The sequence below is a fragment of the Lycium barbarum genome, chromosome 5 (genome assembly GCF_019175385.1).
Source record: "Lycium barbarum isolate Lr01 chromosome 5, ASM1917538v2, whole genome shotgun sequence".
Lineage (NCBI taxonomy): Eukaryota > Viridiplantae > Streptophyta > Magnoliopsida > Solanales > Solanaceae > Lycium > Lycium barbarum.
Window position 1 is genome coordinate 81,176,734 of NC_083341.1, and position 27,563 is coordinate 81,204,296.

Consider the following 27,563-nt stretch of genomic DNA (forward strand, 5'->3'; position numbering starts at 1 on the left):
CAAACAACCAGAGATAGCAAGATGACCAAGCGATGTAAAACCGGTCAAGAGACTGCAGTATTCGCTAAAAAAAAGACAAAATGATGTAAAACCGGTCAAGAGATCGCAGTATTCGCTCAAGAAGACAAGATGATGTAAATCCGATCAGATGACCGCATTATTCGTCGTCAAAAATCAACGTTACTCAGCAGATGGGAGCAAATCTGCAGCCGCCAAACAGAGCAGGTTGATCAAATCAAATGCAGACAGATTGCGAAGCAAACTTGAAACTTCTTCTTACGCAGCCGGTCGAGATAGGGTGCCCATGAGAGTCAAGCTCTCCGGCCAAGATATGAAAGATCACTCCCCCCGCTAAGCCACATAAGAACAATTATTTGCTTATGTGCTTATTTGTTTGTTTTTATTCCGCTACCGGTTGGACACACACCGGCACACACAAAGGCATTCCCATATAAGGGATGACCTTTTCTTCCGATCGAGTCGAACTACAAGTGAATTGATTCCCAAGAACATGGATATGTAGGCGGATTCAATACCAGAGAGTCAGTCACAACTCCAACCAATCACTCCATATTTCCTAGTTTAATAACCCGAAAATCTGAGATTTCTTTAAATTTGCATTTAGAAGTCATAATTGAGTCGAACTACAAACGGCCGAAATTCTCATAAAACCTGAGATATGTAGGAACCCAGAAACCAGGGTCTGGCCACATATATTTGAAATATTGCATGAAAGTGAGAGGTGATATGAGTTGGGTCAGTCAAAAATCAGGGTTAGTCAAATTTCGTTGCTCAGGGATGGTCCCGCCATACCCGAACACCGAAGGGGCAATTTTTTACACCTAATTTTTTATCTCCCATAATTTATTTTTATTACCCAAAGTCCTTGAATATTAAACAGAGTGAAATATGGATTTTTAGAAGTCAAAATGATTTTATAAAACAATTTAGATAATATTTTACAATTCTTATTTGGTAAAATAATTCCTATAATGTTATAAAACATTTGGAAATTAATTTTCAACAATTAGGATACATTTGCTAAATTTAATCAAGAAAATAGTGCAAAATAAGTATTTATTTAATTGTTTAAATTATCAGAAATTAATTAGCAAATATTTTACTCTGTTTAATGCAAGGAATATGGTTAATTAAATAAAATTAATCATTTTACCCCACAATTATTATTTAATCAATTTATTAGAATTTATCATAATTAATTGAGTGATTAATTGTGGTTCATTCTGGAAATTACCCGTTAAATGACTATAATTGAAATAATCAATTAATAGTCCAATTATGGCCCAATTGAAAATCAATTTCCTTAATTGAGGTCATTTTTGCAAAATTAGCCTTTTTAATTGTTATTTAGTTTAATTGTAACCTTATATGAAAGGGCCAAAACCATTGGTCTGAGTAATTAAGGTCATTTTTACAAATATTACCCCAAGATGGCTAATTGGACCAAATAAAGCCATAAGTAAAACAGCCTGGTCCTAAAATTAAGCCAATTAAGGCCATTGTTTGCAAGATTAGTTTTTAATTTCTTAATTAACCTATTTTTATCATGATTAAGAGTCTAAACTAGTTAGTGTTCTTTTAATTATGGCTATTTATTAAAAAAAACAAGTGTCAAGATCCGATGAATATATACACATATACACGAATATACATGTGATATACATGTATATCACGTGTATATATGAATATGCATGAAAAGGGCCTCTTTTATTTTCTCATTTTAATTCTGGACAGAGTCCAGCCCAACACTGGGCACGACCCGGCCCAGACCATCACATTAGCGGGGGTAATACCCCTTTACTCTCCTATTATCGACGCCAAACGAACCCTTAGAGCGAGGGTTTCCTCTCTCGGCAAACCCTAGCGCCACCACGAGGAGGAAACCCTCTCTCCTCATCACCTTTGCCTGAAACGGCAAAATGGCAGGTGGTGCATGTTTTTTACAGTCTTGGTTCAACTATTTGAGGCAATATTAATGTTTCGTCCTCAGATCTCACCAAACGCTACCTTAGCACGGTAAAATCCTCACCTCTCTCTATTTTCTTTTTACTTTTCTGTGGGACAACGATCAAAACGCTGATTTTTCTTTAATGGGTTTTGTTGTATTATGATTTGAATTCGCAAATCTCATTGATTCGCAAAGAACTCGTCGTATTGACCGACTATGAGTCAAATTTTGCCCTCTATTTGTTGATCTATTCGATTCCTAGTCGTTGATGTGGTGTTGGAAAGATGCAATCATGAAATTGAAATACTCCCACATCGGTTGAAAACTAGGGTTTTGATGATTGGGGTTCTATAAATAAAACCCCCGATCTACTTTGAAAAGGGGAGGCAATCTGAAATTTTCACTTGCATACACATAAACTCGAAATACCTAGGGTTTCAAAAAATTTAAGACCGTTAACTTTTCTGAGTTAGTTAGTTTTAAAACTTTGTGTCTTCTTTGTTCTCTTTGGGTTCGTGGTTGAGTTAAATTGGGAGGAGAAGATCTTCAAGTCCAAATCTAAACTCAAGGCTGCGCCAAGAAGAGGTAATCTTCTTCTCTCTTTATTTTATTTTTATGCAAACTCTTAGTTGTTTAGTTATTTGGTTATCTATGTACGATGCTTTTATGTGTTAATTTTGTTTGAATCCGGTTAAAAATGCTTTTTCTGTGCTTGTTAATTTAGTTCATGTAGTATGCTTTGGTATGTTAATCTCAATCTAAGATTTGTTTAGTTCTTATTAAACTTAGTTTAATCTATCTTAGTTAGATGAAGCTTTATGTATTAGATTAGTTTAGCATGCATGTTGGTTATGTGTTAGTCAAATAAAAATGTCATATGTCTTAATGTTGTTTAGTGGTAGAAACTCATCTTTGTGGGGAGGTTTAGTTCAGTCCATTTGTTCCTGTATATCAACATAGCCTAGTCTTATGCATCTGTCATGTTAAATAGGGTTTAGTTTAACCTGTTTGAGCCAAGCCTGTTCTTTACAAGTGTTATTTTGGTCTAGTTAAACCCTGTTATGAAAGCATGCTTGTTGTTAGCATCTAGGTTAAACTATGGACCTAGAATTTACTAAAAATGATGTTTCTCTGCCATGTTCCAATATGATTTAGAAGCCTGCCAAGTATATGCAACGTGTCATATTTTTTCCGATTCACATTTGCACTTGCCTCATTTAAGAAGGAAAGTGTCCCGAGGAAATACGGTTGTCAATCGTACCAGGAAAAAAGAAAAAATATACTTCTACGTAATGGTGCTCTAAATGGATTTATTTTTAGAGTCGCCACCTAATTTTTAGGAAATTATGAAAAACCGAGTCGAAAAGGGTTCATTTAAAACAATTTTTTTATGATTATTTTAAAAGAAACCTAATCTACACATAGTCTAGGTAAGGGTTCTGGTGATCCCCCGGGGAAGGTGTTAGGCACCCCGGTATTAAGGATCCGCTCAATTGCGATTTACCTACGGGTTCCAATAATATGTTTATATAGATATAAATTGGTTTGTTATAAAAATAGTTTCTGTTTAATATTTTCGCAAATAAATATTAGTCATTTATGCAAAAATAGCGCATTTCGAGAATCAAAAGTGGTAAAATTTTCCCCAAAATTGGGCGTTTGGGGTGTCGAACTAGAACACTTAGGCTAATACCCGAAGGCTCTTAGCCTAAGCAGGACCCTACGTAAGTCCACCCAAAATAGTTTTGAAAATATATTTTTTGTACAGAAAATAGTTTTTAAGCAAAATAATTTTTAGGCATACTATTATAATTCGTATATTAATAGTATACTATATAGTCCATTTTTATTCTATGTTTTGAACAAGTTTTAGCCAAATTTTATTTTTTAATCCAAGTCTAAATCGTCACAATTAGTCCCACAAGTTTAGTCCAAATCAGTCCATATGCCAAAGTCCACAGTTTTCATAAATGGTCAATTTGGTCTTTAATTTCACCAAAATCGGCAGTTTTAGTCCTTCTAATCAAATCAGTCCCAAATTTGCATCAATGTCTCCGAATTAGTCTTAAATTTTGCAGCTAATTCATTTTTTTGGTGACTTTTAAATACGTGATAATCCTATAAGGGCTTCAGTTGACATAATAATTGCGCAGTTAATAATTTAAAGTACATAATTAAAAGAGATAGAGATTTTGGGCAGACAAAGCCCAAAAGGAAGGTATTTATGCAATTGGATTCGCCTTAAATCCAACGTATGCTCCTTTTCGCTCCCAGAGAATGGTTGACTCGATCTAGATACGTTAGTGGGCCCTGTTGGGGCCCACCAACAGGTTTGGGTGGACAAGAAAATAAGGGTATACATGAAATTAGAATATATCCACAAGTATACTAAGTACGATGAAGTAAACTATACATGGTTATTACATAGCCAAAAAATTTAACCATATAATATTTGGGCCTAGCCCGGTATAAATATAAACTCGAGACTGCTACTAATACCGCCAAAGGAAGCCCAATAATGACGACTGAGTTACTAGAACTGAAAACAAAAAAGCAGTCTGCCCAATAGAGCCAAATCATCAAAAGGCCCAGAGCTGGAGGCCCAAGGCTTTAGAACCTTGAAACTTCTCTAAGTGTGGAAATCACTTTATACACTGAATATACACGGGTATACACTTTTCTAGGAGAGCAAAGCAATGCTTGCATACCCCTATATATATATTCAATATACACCCCTTTTCGTTTAAATCAATCTCGAACCCAGAAATAAGAACTGGATCAAGTCTCCAGAGCACTTCCACTTTTTTTAAAAAAAATCCCAAGTTTCCCATTGGTTTTAAAGGCACAAAGGATTTCAAAATTTCCACAAGGATGATTAGTTATCCTACACACTCAGAGGGACACAATAATTGATTTAATCCCAACCCAGAACTTCGGCAATAACCCCAGAAAACTAACAGGGTCCAAAGGAAATCAAGTGATGCAAGAATAGGCAAAGCAAATATGGCTAATGTCCAATGATGCAAAAGCAGGTAAGAGAGAGTATTGTGAGTGTCAAGTAAGGTAGAAGCAAACACACAAAACAGTGTAGGATAAGAATAATGCACCAGCAACAACCAGTGAGTAAAAACAAGTCCAATTTTCTAGTTTATTCAAAAACAAAAAAAAAACAAAGAGGAGATCAATGACCAGAGGGGATGGGGTAAAGGACTAGCTAGCAGGGAGTTCATTTTTTGAGTCCACAATAAGTTAAACCAGTACTAAAAACCATTCTTTTAATCCAGTTACCACAAAGAAGATGTCATAGAAGCAAATACTGGGTTCAAGGTCCATTCTAGGCTTAGTTTTAGCTTAAGCAAGTTCAATTACCAAGTAAACAAGTTTGCAGGTTCATCAAGCTTAGTTAAACTCTACATGCTCATAGTATAGTCTCAGCTGGTCATAGAAGCCATCTCAATACGTAGCCAATTTCAAAAATCATTAGCAAAGTGTCAAAGTAACTTTTACTTAGTCCAATTCACGGAGAAGTTGATAGAAATATTATAAGATCAATAGGATCACATCAAGTAGACAACAATGAATTCTGGGCAAAGGACAACCAAGACAAGGCAAAACAGTCAAAAAGAAAGAGATGAGAGCATGGTATTGCCCCATGTGCAAGCTACAGGTCAACTTAAAGTCACATTGAATGCAGTAACTAGGAAGTTTCAAATAAGAGCAATGACAGATTCAATGAGTCTAAAATAGAATCAAAAAATGGGGGGGGCCGGGGGGGGATACATAGGGCTATCTTAGGTCATTGGTGGAGTTCAAAGTATTACATGGGCCAAACAATGAGCCAATATCAGAAGTAGAGGTCAAATAGGTATCGACAGTGGTTGTAGTCAAACATGATCAAAGGGAAAATTCAAGCAGAAGCACTTAGTATTTTAGGGGTTCCAAAGATATTAAAGAGGGCATAACACTACCCTAAATCCTTCCATAGCATTTTAGTCAAGGTTTAGTTTCAAATAAAGCAAATAGAGACAAGGGAAACACATGACGCAGTCTCAGATTTTACAAGTGGACAGCAAAGGAAGGGATATTACAAAACAAGGACCAACCTAATCTTCTTAAAGCAGCCTTTAGTATGGGTTTAGTCCTTAGGTGATCATGTTAAACAAGAGGAACCAAACAAATTGTAAGCAACACAAATGTAAAGGAAACACAAATCACACAAGACAGGTCATTTTAAAAGAAAATAAAGACTTAAGTTTATTTTTAGGACCAGTTCTTATTTTTTGAAAATCACTTAATCATCCCCAAGGGTGTTTATATCCCTTTCAGGACACTTTAGACTAGATCTTAGCTATTAACAATAGACACAGGACTACCAACTTATCTCTTAAGTTTCCAGATATAATAGAGAACATTGGCAACTAGCTAGAAATCAAACTTAGTGACTATACTTTATTCAAGATCATTATACCTAAAACTAATAACCCAAACTAAACTTTAAACAAATCAGATAAGATCAAAACAATAGCCAAGCACACAGGAATGAGAGATAATGCCACCAAAATCTTCAATATGATCAATGAAATAGTAAACCAAAATCCAAAATCCTTGGTTTTAGAGACATCCAGCAATTCTTAGCAATTTCAAAATCCACAGAGCAAGTTGAGGAAGTCATTTTCTCCTCTTCTAAGGCTTAGTAGGATTTAAAGATGATAGAATGTATATAAGTGAAGCCAAAACAGTCACAAAAAGCAACTCAGCCCTGCTCTATTAGCTTTAACAGTTATTTAGTCTAAAAGAGGAAATCAGAGGTTCAGGCTTCAAGGATTCACACAATTTTATAGCTAGTTGATCTTTTGAAAGATGTTTTTTGCAAGTTTTGAAAAGATTTAGTCTTTAAAGGATAGGAGAAGCAAATCCAACATAGGTAAAACAAAGCAAACAGAGATTCAGATGCTTTTAAGCTCAATATAGGTAGACTGTAGAGAAGGAAACAGACACATTTCAGGTTTGAGAAGTCATTTTTAGTTCAAACTTAATATAAGATAGCCATATAAGATCATAACATAACACAGCCCCCGGAATCTCACTGATGTGCACAAAACCAATTTATTCAAGTGAAAACATAGACTTAAATTTCATTTTTCTTGTTTGAGAATCATTTAGTTTTTTTTCTTTTAAAAAAAATGCTCACGTCATTCAAGATGACATTTAGACTAGGTCTTAAATACTAACAACACGCATAGCAAACACAGTCCCACTTTCAAGTTTTTAAAACAGTTTTAAAACAAGACCATTGGCAACCATCTTCAAGACAAAACAAATAATCTATACCCCATTTAAAGGTCATTGTAGCCAAAGTTAACAAACTCAAAATGAACTAAACAAACATAATAAGGCTAAAGGTCCTCAGAACCCACAAAATAATAATCAAACCAATGCAAAAATGGAAGAATAAAACCTCAGAACCTTAAACTAAACAATGTAACAGTGACCAAGGCCCAAAACTAGCAACCTTCTTCATTTAATCCTTGTTTTAACCTTACTACCTAATAATCGACATTTAAAAATCTTTTGAACTTCATTGCATTAACATTATATCAGGACAGCCTTAATGCTTAATGAAACAGTGGCCAAACAATGTTTATATCAATATAGTAGACATAAAACATATCTAAAGACTAAGCTCTTTAAATAGAACACTTAAAATGGCTTTAAAATTTAAAATCAGACATAGGCAATATAATATATCAAATAAATCGAAACAGAAATAAAGACACTAGAATAGGATAATACCTTTCTATGGGGCAACCAAAAGATCAAATGAGGAGATTAAATCAATGTTCTTCGACAAACAGCACTCAAAACCTTTTGTAAAGCCTTTTCTTCTTGATTTTCGGAATATCATATAGTATTTTCGAGCAATATCTTCTATAGCATAGTAGTATATTGTAGTATATATCTATAATTTAGTAATGTAGGTATATAAGTAGACTTTTAGGCAAATTGTAATGAAGGACTCCAAACCCTAGCAGTCGAGTGGTATCAGGTAAATCGAAAAATCCACCCTTAAAATGTCACAACCTGTTTCTATTTATAGCATGCAAAAAATCAATTTAGGGGTAGAAATGGAAGATTCCCCCGTTTCCCTAACAGAATTTCCCCCTAAATTCCCCACTTCGTCACAAAAATCAAATTCAAACAAGTAATGACAAAAATAAATACAGCACATCGTACTAAATCGTACTAGAATCCCTAAATCTTCACAAATTGTACAACAACAAGGATCAAAATAGTACAAACCAGAACAGAAATCCAAAACAAATCGTACCAACGTTGTACAAATCCAAACGTTTGAAAAAAGGACAACACCTGTCCTCAATGACTAGGATCCTTGAGGGATAACCACCTTAATCGTCATTTTGGCGTTGGTGTGATAGCACAAGATGGCTAAGGGTTCAATGACCCCACCCATGGCATATCACACTGCCTAATGTCGCAGTTGTTCCTCCCCAAAGGTTGTCGAGGTGACGCTGGAAGTGGTGGTGCCGTGGTGGCAGTGAAAAGCAAACCCTAGCCGCCACAGTTCTCTCTCAAAGAGAGAGATGAAGTAGGGTAGAAAGGGTGTAAAAATGACGCGTAAAAATAAAAAAAGGGGAGGGAGGGTTGGGGGGGGGGGGTAAGTATATTATTTACTCCCTCCTTTTATAAAATATAACACAACTTTTTAAAGAAAACATAACATATAATTTAAGTTAATTAGCTTAAAACGCCCTCGTAAAATACTATTTTGGTGAAATAAAAAATTACAATACGTTGTTTTAAAACACGAGCTTCAAAATGAGCCTAATATTGATATACTTCCGAGTAATATTTAAAAATGTGAAAAATGCGGCCAAAATGATCCATGATTCATACGTCATTTTTAATTAACAATATTTCTGAGTTAGACGGAGCGGGATATGTATCTTTCTTTCGAACTTATGTTTGTGACAGTGAATAACTCGTCATTTCTTGTAATTAAAAAAAATAATGATTAAACGTCAATTTTTGCAATTTTCTCAGGATTTTTAAATTTTAAATTTTAAAGGTGCGCCCTTGCTCCGTCTTTGACTCGAAAATTTTGGAAATTAAAATTTTAAACTATATCAATCACTTAGGTGTCAACGGTATATTGATATAGTTTGTTTCATCATGCTTAAGTTGTCTTGTTGGCTATTTGCATTTGATTTCCTACTCCTGAATGTTAGTCACATGTTTTTTGGTTTAATCTACCTCAATTAAGTATGCTTTTATGTACTAGCTTAGTGTATTTAAGTATGTTTATGTGGCAGTTATACTAGATGAGTAATGTCCCTCTGCCTTAGCTAATGCTTAGTAGTTGGACCTGTTTACATGTTTTGACCCTTGTTCATTGCCTTCTTAAATGTATTGTGTAGTCTCGTCAAAATCTTGTATGGTTCATGTATTATGCTAGAGGTATTCTGATAGCATGACAAAGAGGAATAATACTAGAAACACCTTAGTGATTGAATGCTAGCCTGTCTTGGATCATATTGTTTGCCTAGAATATTCTTTGATCCATGTTTATTAAACTGAATCCCTTTTAGCAAATATTCAATAATGGAACTAATGGTATGCCCATATTTCTCAAACCTGTACACTGATTATCATTTTCAGTCTTTAAACATAAGTCTGTGTGGTCCATTGCTAGGGCACATGACCAATGCTATGTTCTGTTAGTTTAGAAGTCTGCTTATATGTTAAGGGGATCTAGGTTCACATGATAATCTGTTAGTTTAGAAGTTTGTGGTTGGGACTTGGAGTAATTTTTCAGGAAAAGAAAACATCTTTTGGGCCGAGGCCCAAAAATTTTATAGACTAATAAAGAGGAATTTACTTGGATCAAATTTAAGGTTAAGATGGATTTGGGACTTGGAATATTATTGACTTATGAGCTTCAAAATAATAAAAATTGGAATCATAAAAATACATGTATTTTCCTTATATATATGTATACAAATCGGAGATATACTCCATATTTTTATATGTATAAAAACCCGTAGGTACTAAACCCATTTTGTTAGAACTAGAATAGTAGTGACTCTACTCGGGAGAAATCCCGAGTTTGTCCTAGTCCGGCAACAAAGTGAGTTGAACACTTATGTGGATTTTCTAAACCAAAACCCCTTTTTATAAGGGGACTTTTTGCCGATTTTTTTCCTTAAAATCATAATATGAATAAAACAAAAATTTTGCGGAAACTAAACACTTTTAAACAAGTAAATACAGTTAATCACACATTGAAGCTCGTAGGTTAACCGTATTCTACGAACCTTTAATACTAGGGTGCGTAAAACCTTCCCTAGGGGATCACCAGAACTCTTACCTCGAACTTTGGTCCAAAAAGATTTTTACTTGTTTTGAAAAAATCTTTAAACCCGGTTTTCCTAGTTTTCCATAATAAATTAGGTGGCGACTCTAAAATTACTAAAATCTAATTAGAGCACCAACAACCTCGTAGTAACTTTTATGCCTTAACCCGCGTAAAAGCGAATCGTAATGATGTGAATGAGGGAACTAAGTGTGGGATCGTCCACGAGTGACGCCCTTTTTACTATCAAATTGTTTACTCATGATTGGAAGTGAATTATTTTCCAGGCACCATGGGCAAAGCTAAAGGAAAATCCACCGCATCCACCTCACAATGGCCCAAACAAAGAAGAGGAGACAACCCCTCGATAACCACAAAAAGAACAAAGGGGGGGGGGGGGGGGGGGGGGGAGCAAGAACCCAATAACCACCATCCCGAAGCCTCAAAACAACCATAGGGTCTTGGGTTTATCTCCATTGGCTAGGGAGTGGTATGAAAATTTTGACATCTCCAAAGGCTACAGCCATGAGCGTGGGTGGACAAGATCGCCCTAAAAAGGAACTTTTGGGCCATCTACAACAGCCTCGTGGGCATGGGGTGACAAGTTGTGTTTGAGAGTCTGGGGCCAGTTAACATTAATCTTGTCTTGGAATTTTATGCACAAATAGAGCAGGTGAACTCTAAATACTAGAACCCGACTTTCACTGTTCATGATTGCCCAATTTCTTTGACCGCATCCACTTTGTGCTAAACTGTTGGGGCACCGGACGTGCCTAACGAGCCACTCGAAGAATTCATCCGAAGACTTGATTTTAAGGCCATCCGAGGAACATTATGTGGCTTGGAATCTCTTGCCATTTGGGAAAGCTATGATGACAAGCTCAAGACACACAAAACCATGCTTATGAGCAATTTTGAGAAACCGCCACGAGTGTGACTCCGGTTGATAAATCTGAGGATAATGCCCCATGAGCACTACCCGAGTGTCTCGAATTATAGAGTTTACATGGTTTACTTCCTATTGATGAGGCGACCCGTCAATGTTGGGCATTGGATGTTGAAAGAGATGCGGCGGGTGAGGGAAAACAAGTGTCGTCGACTTCTTTTTGGGAACACCATCACAGAGTTGATCACATGGATTGATTCCCAAAAGGGCACTTCTATTGATAGGGTGCTTGAGCCACCAACTGAATTGGTTGACATCTCAAATGTTAAAGGCCCCGATATAACCGCCAAGAAATTACTCACCTCGGCGGAAGAAAGAGCAGCCCAGACCAACCTAATCACCATAATGTGTAAGGTACAGATGCTGCAGGTCCAGCAATCACAGTTGGACATTTCAGGGTTGTTTAATAAGGTTCCACTTATTACCCACGCAAGGAGTCTTCTGGGTGAGGATGAGGCCCGACTGCCTGAGGATGAAGATATGTGCACCATGGATAAAATAGCAGTTGCTGAAGAAGAAGGTGACGAGGTGACGTCAATTACCCCTAATGACTCTAGTCGTAGTGATGATGAGGAGCAGTCTGAGCCGTCTGATGGCGAGGACGCAGCTACCAGTGATGACGAGTAGGCCCTAATGGGCCCTAGGAAGTATCTCTCACCTTACCTTGTTCTTAATTTTTCTTTTTCCATGTGCATTGAGGGCATTGCACGAAAATAAGTGTGGGTTGGGAGGTGCGTCTCGATATAGAGGATGCTTATATATCTTAGGATTTTTTTATTTTTTTAGGACATAACTTTCTTTTTCTTTTTATTAGGATTACTTTGTGAAAAGGGGGGGGGGGGGGGGGGGACCATAGGAAAAAAAAAAGCCAAAAAGATTTTGCTTCTAGTTATTAGACCCTCGTAGTGGCATAAAGCATCCGTTCGGATTTTATTTTCTTTTGTTGCTTATTTTCTTAGTCATAGAAGGGACTTTTCCCGATGACGGGTGGATGACAACCTGCTTGAGGGAAAATTAATCCATAGAAAAACCAATCGAATGCTAGGTACGGCTAGGTTAAAGTTGATAAAAAAATGAGCTGCTCTTGGTTTTTAAAGTTAAAACATGCCGAAAAGTCTGAATAGCTTCTTTCGAAACACTTCGCCCTTTATCTTGACTCATGTATGACCCGTTTGGCTTGAATTTGTATGTGTTGTTTGATTTGAGGGCTGATATGGATCCATCTTGGTTTGACTATGTGCCATGTGCGTGTAAGGCTAATCTTGTATAATCCATGCTTTCTATTGACGTCTAGAACTTGCTCAGGGTGTTCGTGAAGAGAGATTGAGTTGTTAAGTATAGGATGTGATAGAGGTGTTTCTTTGCTTAGCTGAATTTGAACCATCACTTACCTACCCTTACATGTTACCTTGGTATGCCCCATTGAGCCTATAGCTTTTTCTTTGGCAACCATTGATGAGCTTATACCCTTTGTTCTTAGTAACCCTGATTTGATCCCGTTGCTCCTTAAGCACTTTAATCGTTTGTGAATGAAATTGGAGTTGGGAAATATAAATAAGATGGGAAGCTTGTTGAGTGAAGTCTGAAGCAAAGTCTATTGATGCACCAATGTATTAAGAATGCTTGCTAGTGGGAATTTCTTATAAAAAAAAAGATTAAAAAAAAGAAGAAAAATATGTAGATAAAGTATGTGTCCTTATTCTCTTAATAATATTTCTCCCACTAGTCAACTAAATTGTGGTGCCTAAGTTCAAAAAGAAGAAAAGATGGGGCATGATTAAGATGAGTGAGATGGATAGTATATGATGGAAGTTTGGTTGATGAAGGATGGATTGAAATAATTAAAAGTGTAACGTATTAAAGTGCTTAGGGAGGTTAGTCACCACATCTAAATGTATCCTACCCGTCCCTTAACCTACATCACAACCCTTTAAGTCCTACTTGATCGTAGGCTCGGCATACTCACATTAGTAGAACGGTTACAGTAAGGGTAAGCGTATGGTTCGTTGTATGTTGCATCTGATGATTCTTTGAGAGTGTGAGTGTATTTGTCTCGATATGTCCATGGAATTATTGCTCTTTATATTCATGTGTGATCGCTACACATCCTTCTTTCTGTGAGGGCATGTACTTGACACAAGATAGGTGAATTTTTGGTTTCTCTGTCGGATGACCAAGCAATTTGTGCTTAAAGTGGTGTCGTTGGGTCAGATTGGTGCTCGAGTCATGTTGAAAAGGTTGTTTGTAAGCTTCATGGTTTGAATTTTTGTGATGGCATGATTTGAGGTAGAACTAGTTAAAAAACAATTGATGGATAACATGTTTTGTAAATGATCATCTTAGCCGAAACCCAAGTAGACCTGTTCGTATTGGCAAAAAGTGGAGTGTGTGATCTGTAGCAATGGTTTGCTCGAGGGCGAGCAAAGTCTAAGTGGGGGTTGGTGATATTTGGCACAAATATCTATGCTTTGCGTCACTTACCCTCGGTTTCATAGCACTTTAATCGACCCTTTTGCATCGAATTGATTATATTTGAGATTATGTTGCGGTATTTCTGTACTCAGGTCCCACAAGGAAGTTTTGGCTGAATTCCGAGCATTTCGATGTGATTTTCAGGGATTGAGGAAGAGGAACGGAAGAGATTCACAGCACCCACGCGTCGCGGGGTGCGCAGGTGGACTTAGCTAGAGAAAACATGAAACAGAGCAGACGCGCGTCACCCACGCGTGGCGTAGGTGCCGCATGTCTAACATATTGCAGTCAAGAAATTACTCTTCCACGGCACCCTTGCATGGCAAGGGTGCCGCACATCGGCAGAACAGTTATCCCATTTTGATCGGGATTAGGTCTAATTATTTTATTTTTAACCCTTGACTATAAATAGACGTTTATGAGTTGTAAACGACGTGCTGGGATTTTGTTAAGACTTGTAAGACGTCGTCCTGCTTTCTCTCTCTAGAATTATTTTATTTTCTTCTTTTCAACCCTAGATTATTCATGAATTCTTGTTCTTCATCTAGAATCATGAGTAGCTAAACTTCTTAATTCTAGGGTTGTGGTGAAATACGTGATAATTGGTTTGGCGATAATTATTATCTATTAAATTTTTATATTTTGGGTTGCTTATTTATTCTTGATCTTAATTGTTTGATTATCTAGCCAATAGTGGAACACTAATTGTAGCATGTGAATTGGACTAGGGATAGGGAATTTGCATGCCTAATAAGGATAAATAGGGTTTGGTCGATATAATCGTTTCGTTAATGAGGATAGGAATATACCCTTTAGCCTTGCTTAGTTGAAAACGGAGAGGTAAATGCGTTTAGTTGAAAACGGAGAGGTAAATGCGTTCTTGTTACCTGTGACGACTATAGGGATATAGGCGTTATAGTAGCATCTACTGGCTTGTGAGCAATTCGGAAGATACTTATAAAGTTATAATTAACCCGTCAACTAGTAACCCAGTGTTGGGTTTTCCCTTCCTATGTGGATTTGGATTAATAAAACCCAATCCAATTTGGACCAGCCCACTTTTATCCTAAAATCCACTATATATAGGATCAACTCGGGTCTTATTTCAATAACACAAGAGTGAATTCATAGCAGTCATATAGAGAGAAATATTGAGAGAGAAGAGGTAATTTTCGCACCAGTGAAAATCATCTATAACAGTCCACTTCAAATTGCGTTTTCCGATTCGTTAACCGTTGGATCGTTCTCAAATTTGAACTAGGGGTTCTCAACATCTGGTTCTTCGATTTAAATGGTGGAGATTGGATTTTGTGTCATGTAGCTCCAGTTTTTTAGTACGAACAGTAGCTCATTTTTGGTATTTTCTTCATTTCTTCACTAGTTTTGGTGCTATCTTTTATGTATTGTTGCTCCGTGTTTGGCGTTGATGTTGTAGCCATTTGAAGAACATTATTGTAACTCTTGTTGATTATTAGTGGAGCTTTTGTGGGCCGGAGGTCCCGTGGATGTTTCCTCTTCACCTTGAAGGGGTTTTATCACGTAAATTTGGTGTCTCTTGCATTCAATTTATTTTTGCTTGCTTTGCTATTTTGTTGATGGTATAGTTGTTGTCCGGATTTCCATTTGTGCTAGTGTTTATTGTCTTCTCTTGATTCAAATAGTGTGGGAAGTTTTGACTTGGGTATTTCTTCCGCTGTTATCTCGTAGTGCAATTTGGTTGTTGTCTGTTTCTTCCCAACACCCAGGAAATAAGATAGGTAGAATTGTTAAAAGATCAACTAGATTGTCGAAAGCCATGACCCTGGAACTTTCTCTCATCTGATAAACCTTACAGTCTTCGTCACAAGTTTCTCAGTCACAAAAACACTCATACTCAATTGTTTACTTTCTGTTTTAGTTTAGTCACAACAAACACTTTGATTGTCACCTTCTGAATAGTTACAACCAAATTTGAATTAGTTGAAAAGTATAAAATCTAAGTCTCTGTGGGTACAATAACGGGACTTAAAAATCTTATATTACTTGTACGACCACGTATACTTGCATGTGTGTTTGGGAGCAACACCCTACGTCCATTTTTACTTGTCCTGTATATGAAGAAAAATATGACAATAAAACTGCAAGATAAAAAGTAAATGAGGCAACAAATAGTAATACACATTAAAGAAAAGAAACTTCACTATCACTAACTAATAATACTAATATCCAAATTCTTATTAAATATACTTAGGAATTGCTTTTGCCTTCCTGTTTCGAATTTTCCATTTTCTTTCGTACGTATACGAGCGTAAAGGGAAAAGGAACAACGAAAATGGCTTGCCTTCAATATGGAATACTCTCCGGCAACACCTAAAAAATGTGTTTTCCTCAACACCCATCTTCCATAAATGCGAGGGTGGAGAAAATGATAACAATGATCCCTTGCATTTGAGGGTAGGTTCAAACTAGCCACTTAAGTATACACTTAACAGTTTTGGTCTTTTAAATTTGTCAAAAATTAACAGTTTTAGTCCTGATCAATCATTTATCGAACACTGTCTGTTAGATAATTATGAGAACTATGAAAGAACAAATTGCGGGAAACCCATATTTAAAGGTATAAATTTTGTAGTTTCTGCTATTTTTATTTTTATTTTATATATTTTTAGTGTCAAGTGTAGTATTTTGTGTTGCATATTTCAAGAATTGATAGAACTTTCTTAGTCTTTATAATTTGTTTTTTTTTTCCACTATTTCCGTCAAATCTAACAGTCAAAATGTCGTAAATATTTGACGGAGACTAAAAGTATTAATTTTAACAAACTTAAAAGAACAAAACTATTACTCTGCCCGTCCCATTTTATATGAGGGAGTTTGATTGGGCACGAAATTTAAGAAATAAGGAAAGACTTTTGAAACTTGTAGACTAAAACAAACCATAGAAATTTATGTGATCAGAAATTATTTCGTGGGTAAAAAGGTAAATTTAAAATTGAATTACTACTAAATATAGAAAGGTACCTTTGAATCCAGAAGTACCGGCGGAGGACTCGACCCCGTAAATCTGTAACAATTTTAATGGTATTATTGAAACTTGCTTGAACATGAATACTCACTTTACCCTTACATGAACCAATGGGTCCACTCTTATGCAAACTAACTTTCGATAGAGCTTTTGTCATATATTAACATCTCATAAATATGAGTCAGAGATATATGGATATATCCATTTCATGTCAAAATAGATTTTTTATTTATACAACGGCTGTTCTGACAAGTCTGATTATCGATGCGGTGATATAAATTGGGACGGATGGAGTAAGTGCATACTTGAGCCAACCCTCAAACATAAAGGACCATTGTTGTAATTTTCTCTTCAAATAGTGCCTTTTCCTCTTGGTTCTTTTTGCGGTTGGCCGTCAGGACAGAAGAGCGAAAAATGGCTTGTCTTCAATATGGACGGAATAGTATCCGTCAACAGTTGAAGAATGTGAAGAGTATTTTCCAGAAATGTGATGGAGGTTTACAGCATCCACTATATCACGCCGTACAAGGTTTGAGATACAGAAAACTACAAGTCATTCTTACTACTGTAAGTAATCACTATTAAAACTAATTCATTCATCCAATTGTTACTGACATGATCAATTTTCCCTGACCTAAATTACCGATTTGCTCAGACAATTTATTAATGACGTAATCAATATTATGTCTATTTCATTGATTCATTTTGAACTGACCCTTTAGTAATTTTAACAATTAGGGTGTGTTTGGTATGGCGGAAAATGTTTGGGGGGTGGGGCTTAGGGCAGTAGGGATGAGGTGGATAGTGTGGGGTGCTTTGCTGTGTTTTAATCGTTTCCCCTCAGATTCTTAGGGAAAACATTTTCCGTCATACCAAACACACCCTACGTCCTTTACTATTTGATTAGTTCATTTTGAACTGACTCTTGCAATTTCGACCCGCTTCTTTCACTTTTTTTGTTTAATACTGTGTTTTTGGTAAGCAGAGCATAGACAAGCTTGGAAAAGCAGGGGAAACTGTGAAAGTAGCGCCTGGATATTTTCGCAACCATCTTATGCCCAAATTGCTGGCTGTACCAAATATTGACAAGTACAGGCATCTCATGGAAGATCAGCGAAAGGTTTTCTTCGTTCCATTTGTACTTTAAGTGTTCCGTTGTAAATATTGATACTGCTCTGATTAGGTTTACGTAATTGTGAGAATTTGATATGTTGGTTCTTTATTTTCCTGCCGTGGACTTGAATGTTGATTGATAGTTTGAGTGTACGAGATGTTAAAAGTAAGGAATTTGGTATACCCCTTGATGAGAACACGGAGTTCTTTTGAATCTAGTAGTCTTGGAACTTGCTCTTGCGTCAATTCGTAGAAGTACAGTTGCAATGCAGGTAAAAAGCTGTTCTGCCCATGTCCTACTTGCTGTAATATTATCTTAACAATACAAGCCTCCCATCTGCAAACAAATAAATACTCTTTGTCGTCAAATCATAGCTTATAGGAACCTAAATGACTTGGATTTTCCCGAGAAGGAGAAACTTCCACAACACTTGTGCATTGGGGCTTTTTGAAATACAATAGGGACAGCCAGTATCAGCTGCTCGTTTCGTATCTTGAAGAAAGAGTAGGCTTAAGTAATCAGGATCAGGTCAAAAATAGCTTTGGTATTGCCCTAATAATTTATGGCCTCTGCCTGATCCCGAATGCACATCTTCTTAGGTTCATCTTTGATTGATGCTTTCTTAACCTTTCAAAGACCTTTGATAAATTTTTGATGTGGTCGCTTCTTTCGTTTGAAAAGACTACAGATGATCCACATAAGGTTCACATATATTATGTTAGAGGTCACTGATAATTTGTGTCATCTCGCTTTTCTTTGTTCCTCTGCATAACTTTCACTCTTTATTTCACAGAACAAACAAATATCTTAGCGCACCTACAGTTAAAAAGGCTGAGTATGTTGGGACAAATATGTTAATTTTCCTGTGTTGAGCATGTGGTATACCGTGTCATGTTTTACATTCAACAATGTATTTTTTACATTTGGCCCTTTGGTCTTCACATTTTTCCACATTGTAAGTGGTGCCATTTGTGAATAAAAGAAAAAAAAAATAGTTTTCTCCGTGCTTTCTTTTTGTATATTGGTTACATTCTTGTGAAATGATGTATTCATCTGCTTAGCGTTTCAAATTTGCTGCCTCTCTGCCAGCTTTACCAACGCGAGGAAGTTGAAGAGGTTAAAATAGTTCCAGCAACCAAGGAAGATAAGATGAAAGAATACCAGATGGCAGCAAACCGCCTGGATAGAACTAAGTTGGTCAGTATCTTATGTTACAGCTCTTTGGATTTTGAAACAGTCTTCACTAATGATTATCAGTAGTCTTATATCATATCTCGCTTGATTCATCATGAACTTTTTACGATCCTGTGATATTGCTGCTATTTCTTCTGAAAGATGGTACAGAAGAGGAAACTAAAGCTACCTGATAATCTTTTAGCTCACACAAACTGGTTATATTAGCAACCTAGCATAACTGGTATAAAATAGTTGTAACTTGTAATAGTGACAGGATCTTTCTATATTGACAATGTTTTCAAGATTCAGGATTCGTGCTATGGTTCTTTTGAACTGTCTCAGATACCCTTCGGTAATTGGGCCATCGTAGTTATTCACCTCTATTTCTTTTATCTGAACTGCAAATTCTTTCAGGTGCTAAGAAAGCTCACAAAGAAACCATTGACGAAAGATGACAAGGGGGGGACTTTTATTCAGGAACCTGTCGGAAAAGATGAAATTGTGGCTGAGGTAATGCTTTGTTCCTGACTTTTGTCTTTATACTTTTTACATTTCCATTAGAACTCCTATTGATAACTACTGCCATGGTGCGCTTGGGGAAGAGAAAATTTACAATAGTTCATACTTGTGAAACTTGCTTTGCCTTTAATGTCAGCCAGGAAGCAAGTTGATTTTTTTTAATATTCTGTCTTCTCGTTTTCGTCCTCTAAAAGGTATATTGTCGCTCTTTATTTTTTTTCTCTTTTCTATTTGTAATGATAACTTTTATAAAATATACATTATATTGGAACTTGTGCAATATTCTACCTTTGGGGAACAAAATTCTATACAGATTTCCCCCACCCCTCTCTTTTCCAAGTTATATTAGTTGTTGGTAATTTTAATTTTGTCTTGGACATATATTAATATGTCTGTACATAATAGCTAGGTTTCTCGCCCTCTTAGCTTGGGTCTAGTGGTAAGAGCGATATTTGTGATGTGTGGATTAGGCACATGTCATAGGTTCAAACCAGACAAAAGCCTGGTATTTAAGTGGAGAAGGGTAGAGGGATGGGCGCATCACCCATAGAGCTTCCAACCATGCCTAGTGGTCCTTGGGGATTTTGCGGTTTTCAAAAAGAAGAAACAGCTGGATTTCTCTAGGATATAAAATTAGCTTAGTGGGCAAGCTAGTTTATTTCCTCACTGATGTTCAAACTTAGGTTGGCAAGGATTTTAAAATTCAGTAGTACATTTTAAAAAAAAATGAATGTTACCTTTTTCAAAAAAAAAGAAAAGAAAAAGAAAAGGACACTAAAAATTCTAGATCCTCACCTATAAAAGAAGGTACAGATTCTCTGCTTTATATTTGAGTATATGGGACGAACAGAATAGCAAGTTGTTTCAAAAAAGCGAGAATGATGTAGAAAGCATTAAGAGATTTTTTTCATTTCACTTGTATTTTGGTTTATGGAGAAAATATCATGTTGTGGATAGTTGTCGAAGTTGGCGGAAAATGTATGACCGTAGCATAGTCACGTGCACATCGTTTTTGGCACCGACTTGGTGTTTATTATTGAAACTTGTTGACTTCCTGTTAAAAAAAAGTAACTTTTTGACTTATCCCCCAAAGTAAATAGAATATTCTGTAGTTCTAATCATTGTTGATTGTGGAAAAAATAGTTCATTCTCTTTCTAATGTTCTTTAGTGACAGAATTTTGATCCAATATTGACTATGTTTTTTATTTGCTAAGGTTGACTATGGCTATGGTCTGTATGTTCCCTATGAGTATAGTTGCTAACAGCTGTTCCAGTGAATTTCTCATTGTTTTCTGTAGCTTGAGTGAGCTTGTCTTTCTGGGCTTCTTGATTTCCCTATAATTGAACTAGGATCAACATCAAAGTTTGAATGGGGACATTTAACTTAAGGCCTAATTGGCTGAAGACAGTCAGGTGTAGCAAATTTAAGTTGTAATCTTCGGCATGACATGTACCTTTTGACTAAAGCTATGTGCTTCAAATGTTTTTCTTTTCTAGTTCAATAAGAAGGATGTGTATAAAGGTTTAATAGTCATCACGGCTATTTTACTGATACAAAACATGGATATGGATTAGAACAAATGTTTGTATGAAGGTGTCAATCAAAACAAATAAACTGTTTTTAAGTATGAAGATTTACAGAACTAACAAAATATGAGGGAAATAGTCTAAAAGCTTCAATTGGGAAACTAAATTATTGCTGTTTTTCACTCTTGCAAGTTGTCTTTAGCTCCAGCAATCATCAGTTTTTACAACCTTAGGCCAATTTCTTGACCTTTTTCTGTTTTCTATTTGGTGCCAAGTGAAAGTTACTTGAGGAAAATCCTAACGCTCTCACTGAGATTTGGCAGCAGTTTTCTTTCTCCTTTTGCTGTACTTATAGCCGTTACATTGTTTTCTTTATGTGGATCTGCTTGCTGGTGTCATATGTTATTTGCTAAACTGAAAGCCTTACCATCTTAACTGTATGACTGGGTCACTAGTTCTTCACATTCCTTCTCCTAAGTTGTGTGTGGAAAGGCTAGAGATAGACTACCTCCAACTTTTAGCACCTTCTTTTCCTTTTGGAATCTTTTTGTGATTACGTTGTTAGGAGTTTGGTTTAATAATTTGATGTACATGTTCTATTGAGACACTGGCCCTCTGTTTTTCTTTTCTTTTATAAACGAGATATCCCCTTGGGTCAGTATCTTGATTGGTATGTGGATGAGTATTTGAAGACTACCAGTACCCGAATGTATGGCGATTGATGAATAGTTGATGTTCTCACAAATCTATCAAAGTTGAGTGTGAAATAATCATACTTTATATTGTGGAAGATCTCTGGTTTAGTGCCATATTCTTTATAATCGTGAAGAGTATTACTATTAAATAGAGAATGTGTAGAAACATACAATTCTTTTAATCAAAATGTAGAACACACCTTTGGTTGAAATGTACCACATGTCATTGATATGGATATGACAACATAAGATGCATTTTTTTATAAGGTAAAAGTTTTTGATATATATATATATATATATATATCATCCTTAAGCGTATGCTGAGATGTACAACAGGGTACATCATAAGAAATTCTTACAGATTGTGCAGAGAACTAACGAAGTCAATCATGCCCATTACGAGTTCATGTAGACTTGCCAGTTTGCTCCAATGTCTTCTAGAGTTACTCTCTCCAAATAACCAACCAAATTTTTGGAGGGATTGCATTCCAGACCCGTGAATGCATGCCCCTCAGCCCCATTTTGCGCCAACTTTGTAGAAGTTTCACTGCAATTCTAGGCATTGCCCATTTTAGGCCCAAAATGTAAAAAACATGTCCCACAATTGTGCAATAGTTTTGCAATGCAGAAATAGGTGTTCTTCACATAGGGAGCATCTGTTGCAAATGTATAGGCATCTTCTTTGGAAATTAGTCTGTGGGAGACATGCAGTTTTGCCTACTAACCAAGTGAAGAAATGAACTTTATAAGGAGCAAAACTTGTCCAAATTTTCTCCAGGCCAGCTGATGTAGCATTCTGTGAATTCAATAAGAGTGTATAGCATGATTTGACTGTAAAGATGCCATCTTTCTTGCCCTTCCAATAAATGGTATCTTTCTTGCCTGAACTTGTGGAATGGTTCCTAGTAGTGGAGGTAAGATGCAGGTCCTCTCTAATTCTCAGCAGTGTTATCAAAAGCGAAAAGCGCAAAAAAGCTCTTAAGGTTTGTTGGGGCTTTAAGCGCAAAGTGCAAATAAAGCGTGGGCTTTAATGAAAAAAGGCACAAAAGGAGAAAAAATATAAATATATATGTTTAGTCCAAGAAAATAATTATAAGTACGAATAACAAATATATGGACAATGAAATTGAATCTTTTTAACGATAAAAGTGAAATATCAATTGCTTAGTGTCTCAACTTTAGGAATCACTCATTGGCCATGAAAAGTATGTCTTAGAGCCTTGATGACGACACTAAAGCGCACATTAAGCGAGGCGAAGCGCTCAACATGTTTTGAGCCTCGCTTCAGGGCTTAAGCGCGCCTTTGACAACATTGATTCTCAGTCATTGCAATTCCTCCCGAAAACAGTATTCCAGCTATAATTAGAGTAATATCCAGATACAGAAGCACTCTGATTTGCAGCCAGAGTATAAAGAACATGGAAGTCCAACTTGCAAGGGTGTGTCACAGCCAAGTGTCATGCCAAATGCTAATCTTCCTACCATCGCCCAACTTTGAAGTATGTTTTGCCTCTGAAGTCATCCCAGAATGTCATGATATTTTTCCAAACAGATTACCTGTACGGGAAGTTAGGTACCTTCTTTAGCCGTTGGTTGCACATACCATATTTGTTTTCAATGACCTTTCTCACATCTTCCTCTTGTGTTAATCTCCAAAGCCATTTGTTCAGGAGATTGACATATTGACATAGTGTGTTCTCAAGTCCCTTACCTCAAGCCACTAGAGTTTTTGTCTTTCAAGACTGATCTCCGCTTGACTAGATTGAAGGTGTGGTTTCTCTGTTTCCTTGCTAAAGAAAGTCTCTACTGATCTTGTCGATTCTTTTCGTCACTGAAGCAGGTATAGGAAATAAGGACATAGTGTAGGTAGGAAGGGAATCCAATACACTTTTTATTACAACTAAACTTTCCACCGGTCAAGAGATATTGCCTTTTCCGATTTGATAACCTTCTTTCACATTTTTTCAAGAATGCCATTCCATATGGAGGCCAACTTGTGTTTATGTCACAGTGGTAGTTCCAAATATGTGGAAGGTAATGACCCTATGTTACACCCAAGAGTATTAGCCAACTGTTGGAGGTTCTAGACTTCATTATCAGGCAATAGCTGTTTTTGCAAGTTCATATGAAGGCATATGACAAGAGGTATAGTGTATATTCAGGTCAGCTCACACAAGATTAAAGTATCATCCACATAAAGAATGTGGGAGATGGAAAGCCTTTCCTGGTACCTTGTCCATGCTGAGAAAGCTGTAATCCAAATCTGTTCCATTGCAAATGGAAGTCTGTTGCTAAGATCTTCAACACTTCTGAAAAGGAAGGGGGAAAGAGGATTCTCTTGCCTTACTCCCTTGTGTGTCTGAAAAAGATCCTTTCCAGAACCATTTATCAACACTGACATCCTGACCCTTATGAATGCCATTTGAGAGTCGCCAGCAAACCTTTTTGTTTTAAATAACCGTGGTGTCCGGGCCAGCTTGTGCGCGTCTTGACTAATTCCACAGGATACCTGCCACCTCCCACTAGCAATAGATTCCAAGTAACTCTGTCCACCAAGTGTTGCCAACAAATTTATCAATAACTTTCTTTCATTTTCCCGACAGTAGCTTGGATACAATCTTCTAAAAGCTACCAATCAAACTAATAGGTATGTGATCTCTAACTCCTTCGGCTCGTTGCTTATTTGGGATCAACACAATGTGAGAGGCATTGGAACTTTTTTCAAATTGGCATGTCGAATAAAAATTTTGTATTACGTTCATCAAATCTGTTCTGATCACATTCTAGCATTATTTTGTATAATCCCAGAGCGAAACCGTCCAGACCTGATATTTTATCACTTGTGTACTGCTGAATGACTCCTAAAACTTCGTTTTCGTCAAATTCCCTTTGCAGCCATTCATTCTTTCTGGAAAGTTGTTAACCAATTTATGAATGAAGAAAGTTAACACACAGATCACCAACCTAGTTTTTTGTAAGGATTATGTTTGAAGACAAATTTGGAATGCGTACGCAAAGAGGATGTTGAAAATGAAGCTCCAATTGTCAAGAAAGATTGAAGAATTTGAAAAGACATTTAAGGGGGAATGCTGATTAGTAAAATTCAAAAAAGTACAGGAAAGGAAACCTTATTCGATGACTACTCCTCCTTCTGAATAGAGACGCCTATCAATTGAGAGTTGGTGCAGCTGGCGGAATAAATCTACCCGGAGCTTCCGCTGGTATAATGAAAACGTACGGGCTTTTTCCTACTGCTTGGGAAATAAGCATTCGGAACACTAAAACTTCAAAGGGGGTTGTGTTGATCTAAGTTGCTTTGACTCGGGTGCGGGTATCTGACACGGATGCGCATCTGATGGTCGGATTTGGCAAAATCTGAAGTTTAAGATTAGGGGTACGGATCCAGGTATGTATATGGGTGCTAGAATTCGGCTAAAAAAATTCAAAATTATAAAAGTAGAGCTATAAAGATTTTCTAAATTTTGAGAGATTCTGTGGAAAACTTACATTTATGTTGTCGAATTCAATCTTCCAATTTTCCAAGATTGGTGTTAAAAAACAAAATTAATTGTCAAAAAATCAACATGCTAATAATTAATTTAGAAACTATCACTCTTTTCCATGAGAAAGAAAACATTTATAAATAGCAAATATTGACCAAGAGGAAAAGCTAAAAAGGATTGAAGTATGTCATTTCTTATGTCTTAAATTTGTATTATCTTTTATTTTGAGAAATCAAAATCTCAATTTTCTCCCCAAATTTGTCCATGGTCCCTGGTCAAAGTATCCAAATCCCACACGCGCCTCGCATTCGCACCCGTCTCGATACGACACGGGTGCGGCAACAAAAATGAAGAGTCCGCGCAATTTAGGTGTTGATACATTGACTTATGAATACATTTACACCGGGCGAAACACAACCTATCCAGGAATCTAAACTTAAATGTTTGAGTGTCTAGATTCATGTCGTTTAGTTATCCCAGGTGCATATGATCATTTGTATTATCTAGGTGACTTTTATGGGGTATATATGTGGTTAGATTCAAGTGTGTGTGAAAGTACCTAATAGGCGTAACCCTAGAAGATTCTATTAGCACCTATATAATTCCCCTTTGAATTGATATTATGTAAGAAAGGAGCTTTTCTAATGATATGAAGGTAGTGCACACACAAAAACATTAAAATGGGGGTAGTACACACACATATATGTCTCTCTGTTTGTGTGTGTGGAGGGAATGCCAACTTCAGTCTTTGCAAACTATATGTTGGGTGGAAATTATTTTGTGTGACCTATCTATAATGTAACATTCAAACCTCCATAAGTATTTGGATGTTATTTTCAGTTCACTTTACAAGTCAAATCTTTATTTGATTTGTACTTTCAACTTATTGGCCTATATCCTTCTATTGGTGGTGGGCAAGGTGCATAATTTATGTCGTGCAAAGTTGGGACTTTCTATCTGCAAGATCGCAACATGTAGTGTCATGTAGAGCTGATTTGAGGAGTTTTCAAACTTATGGAGAATATCACACCTCTGCTATAGATTTTATGGTAGACAAGATTTTTTCACAATAAATCACAGTCTAATGGATGAAATCTACATCCTCTTATGACCTTGAGACACCTGACTTATATTAGTAACTTAATGATACCAACTTGGCCAATATTACTGTTGGTTACCGTACATAATATCTCTAAGATTGACCTTCAAATGACATCAGATAGGAGATTGCGGTGTATGATTGACATGTCTCCTCCTTCCTCACCAAAAAGAAAAAGAGAAGAAGAATTTGACATGTCTACTCATAACTGGTTCCTCTCTTATGCAAAGCCCTAATTAGGAGCGCGAGCCTTATGTCCATTGTCTTTTAAATTCCATCATATCATCGATAAAAGTACAGATATGTACGAAGATAACTCAATCACTGCAAAACCTCATTATTTTGTTTTTCCTTTTGTCATTACATTGTATTTGTGATTTAAAGGTACTTCTTGAATTTTCTTGTCAATTGTGGAATGAAATTTCTAATTTTCTGCTACTCAGTTATATTAAGGTAATGCTCAAAACGTAATGCTAATTTCGTGCTGCCAAAATTCTATCTTCTTTATCAGGTGGCGAGACAGATCTCTGTTCGGATTGAACCAGAACATTTGGTTCTGGATACACCTTTGCACGTGATGGGCGAGTTTGAAGTACCACTGCGGATGCCAAGGTCCATTCCATTGCCAGAAGGTAAGACCCAATGGGTTCTGCAAGTCAAAATTCGGGGCAAATGAAGAGAACACTTCCAAGAACATTCGATTCCGAAAGACCGGATTAATGATTAATGGTCATCCATAATACAGAGTAGTTGTGACACAAATTAAATCATCACTGCTTTCGAATGTGATGATGGCCTGAGCTTTATTGTTCATCTGTAGCTTTACATAGGTGCTTGTCTCTTGGCAGATAAAGATTAGCATTTTCTCCAGCTATATTTAGATTTTTGGACTAACCTGCTGGAAATTTTTGGTGGATGATAATGAGATAGTTGGACTGTTTGCCCTTCTCTTCGTGTATCTATACTTTGCATGCTACAGCTTTTATCAGTATAATTGTAGCGCACACGAGGATTATTCGGGAAAGTTATACACGTGGCCATTCAATTACAACCGCTCGCCATATATACATAAAATATACACCAGTTATGTATAAAATAGTATATTATATGTACATCTACAGTGATATACAAAAAAAAAATATAAATTTTTCGGCTATTATTTTGGTC

General features: G+C 36.5%; 1 protein-coding gene across 1 annotated transcript; it reads left to right on the forward strand.

Moving 5' to 3' along the window:
* Positions 1-16,891: 16,891 nt before the first annotated feature.
* Positions 16,892-27,344, forward strand: LOC132641009 (uncharacterized). The gene is made up of 5 exons (XM_060357852.1): positions 16,892-17,329; positions 17,748-17,882; positions 18,966-19,073; positions 19,467-19,562; positions 26,908-27,344. Exons 1-5 carry the CDS (start codon positions 17,177-17,179, stop codon positions 27,070-27,072), a joined length of 657 nt encoding a protein of 218 aa, XP_060213835.1. The 5' UTR covers positions 16,892-17,176; the 3' UTR covers positions 27,073-27,344.
* The last annotated feature ends 219 nt before the right edge of the window (positions 27,345-27,563 follow it).

Bases quoted from the DNA above. Each gene is read 5' to 3' on its own strand.
- LOC132641009 (XM_060357852.1), top strand. From the start codon at position 17,177: ATGGCTTGTCTTCAATATGGACGGAATAGTATCCGTCAACAGTTGAAG. The intron at 17,330-17,747 runs GTAAGTAATCAC...TTTGGTAAGCAG, and splicing joins TACAAGTCATTCTTACTACT to AGCATAGACAAGCTTGGAAA. The intron at 17,883-18,965 runs GTTTTCTTCGTT...CCTCTCTGCCAG, and splicing joins TCATGGAAGATCAGCGAAAG to CTTTACCAACGCGAGGAAGT.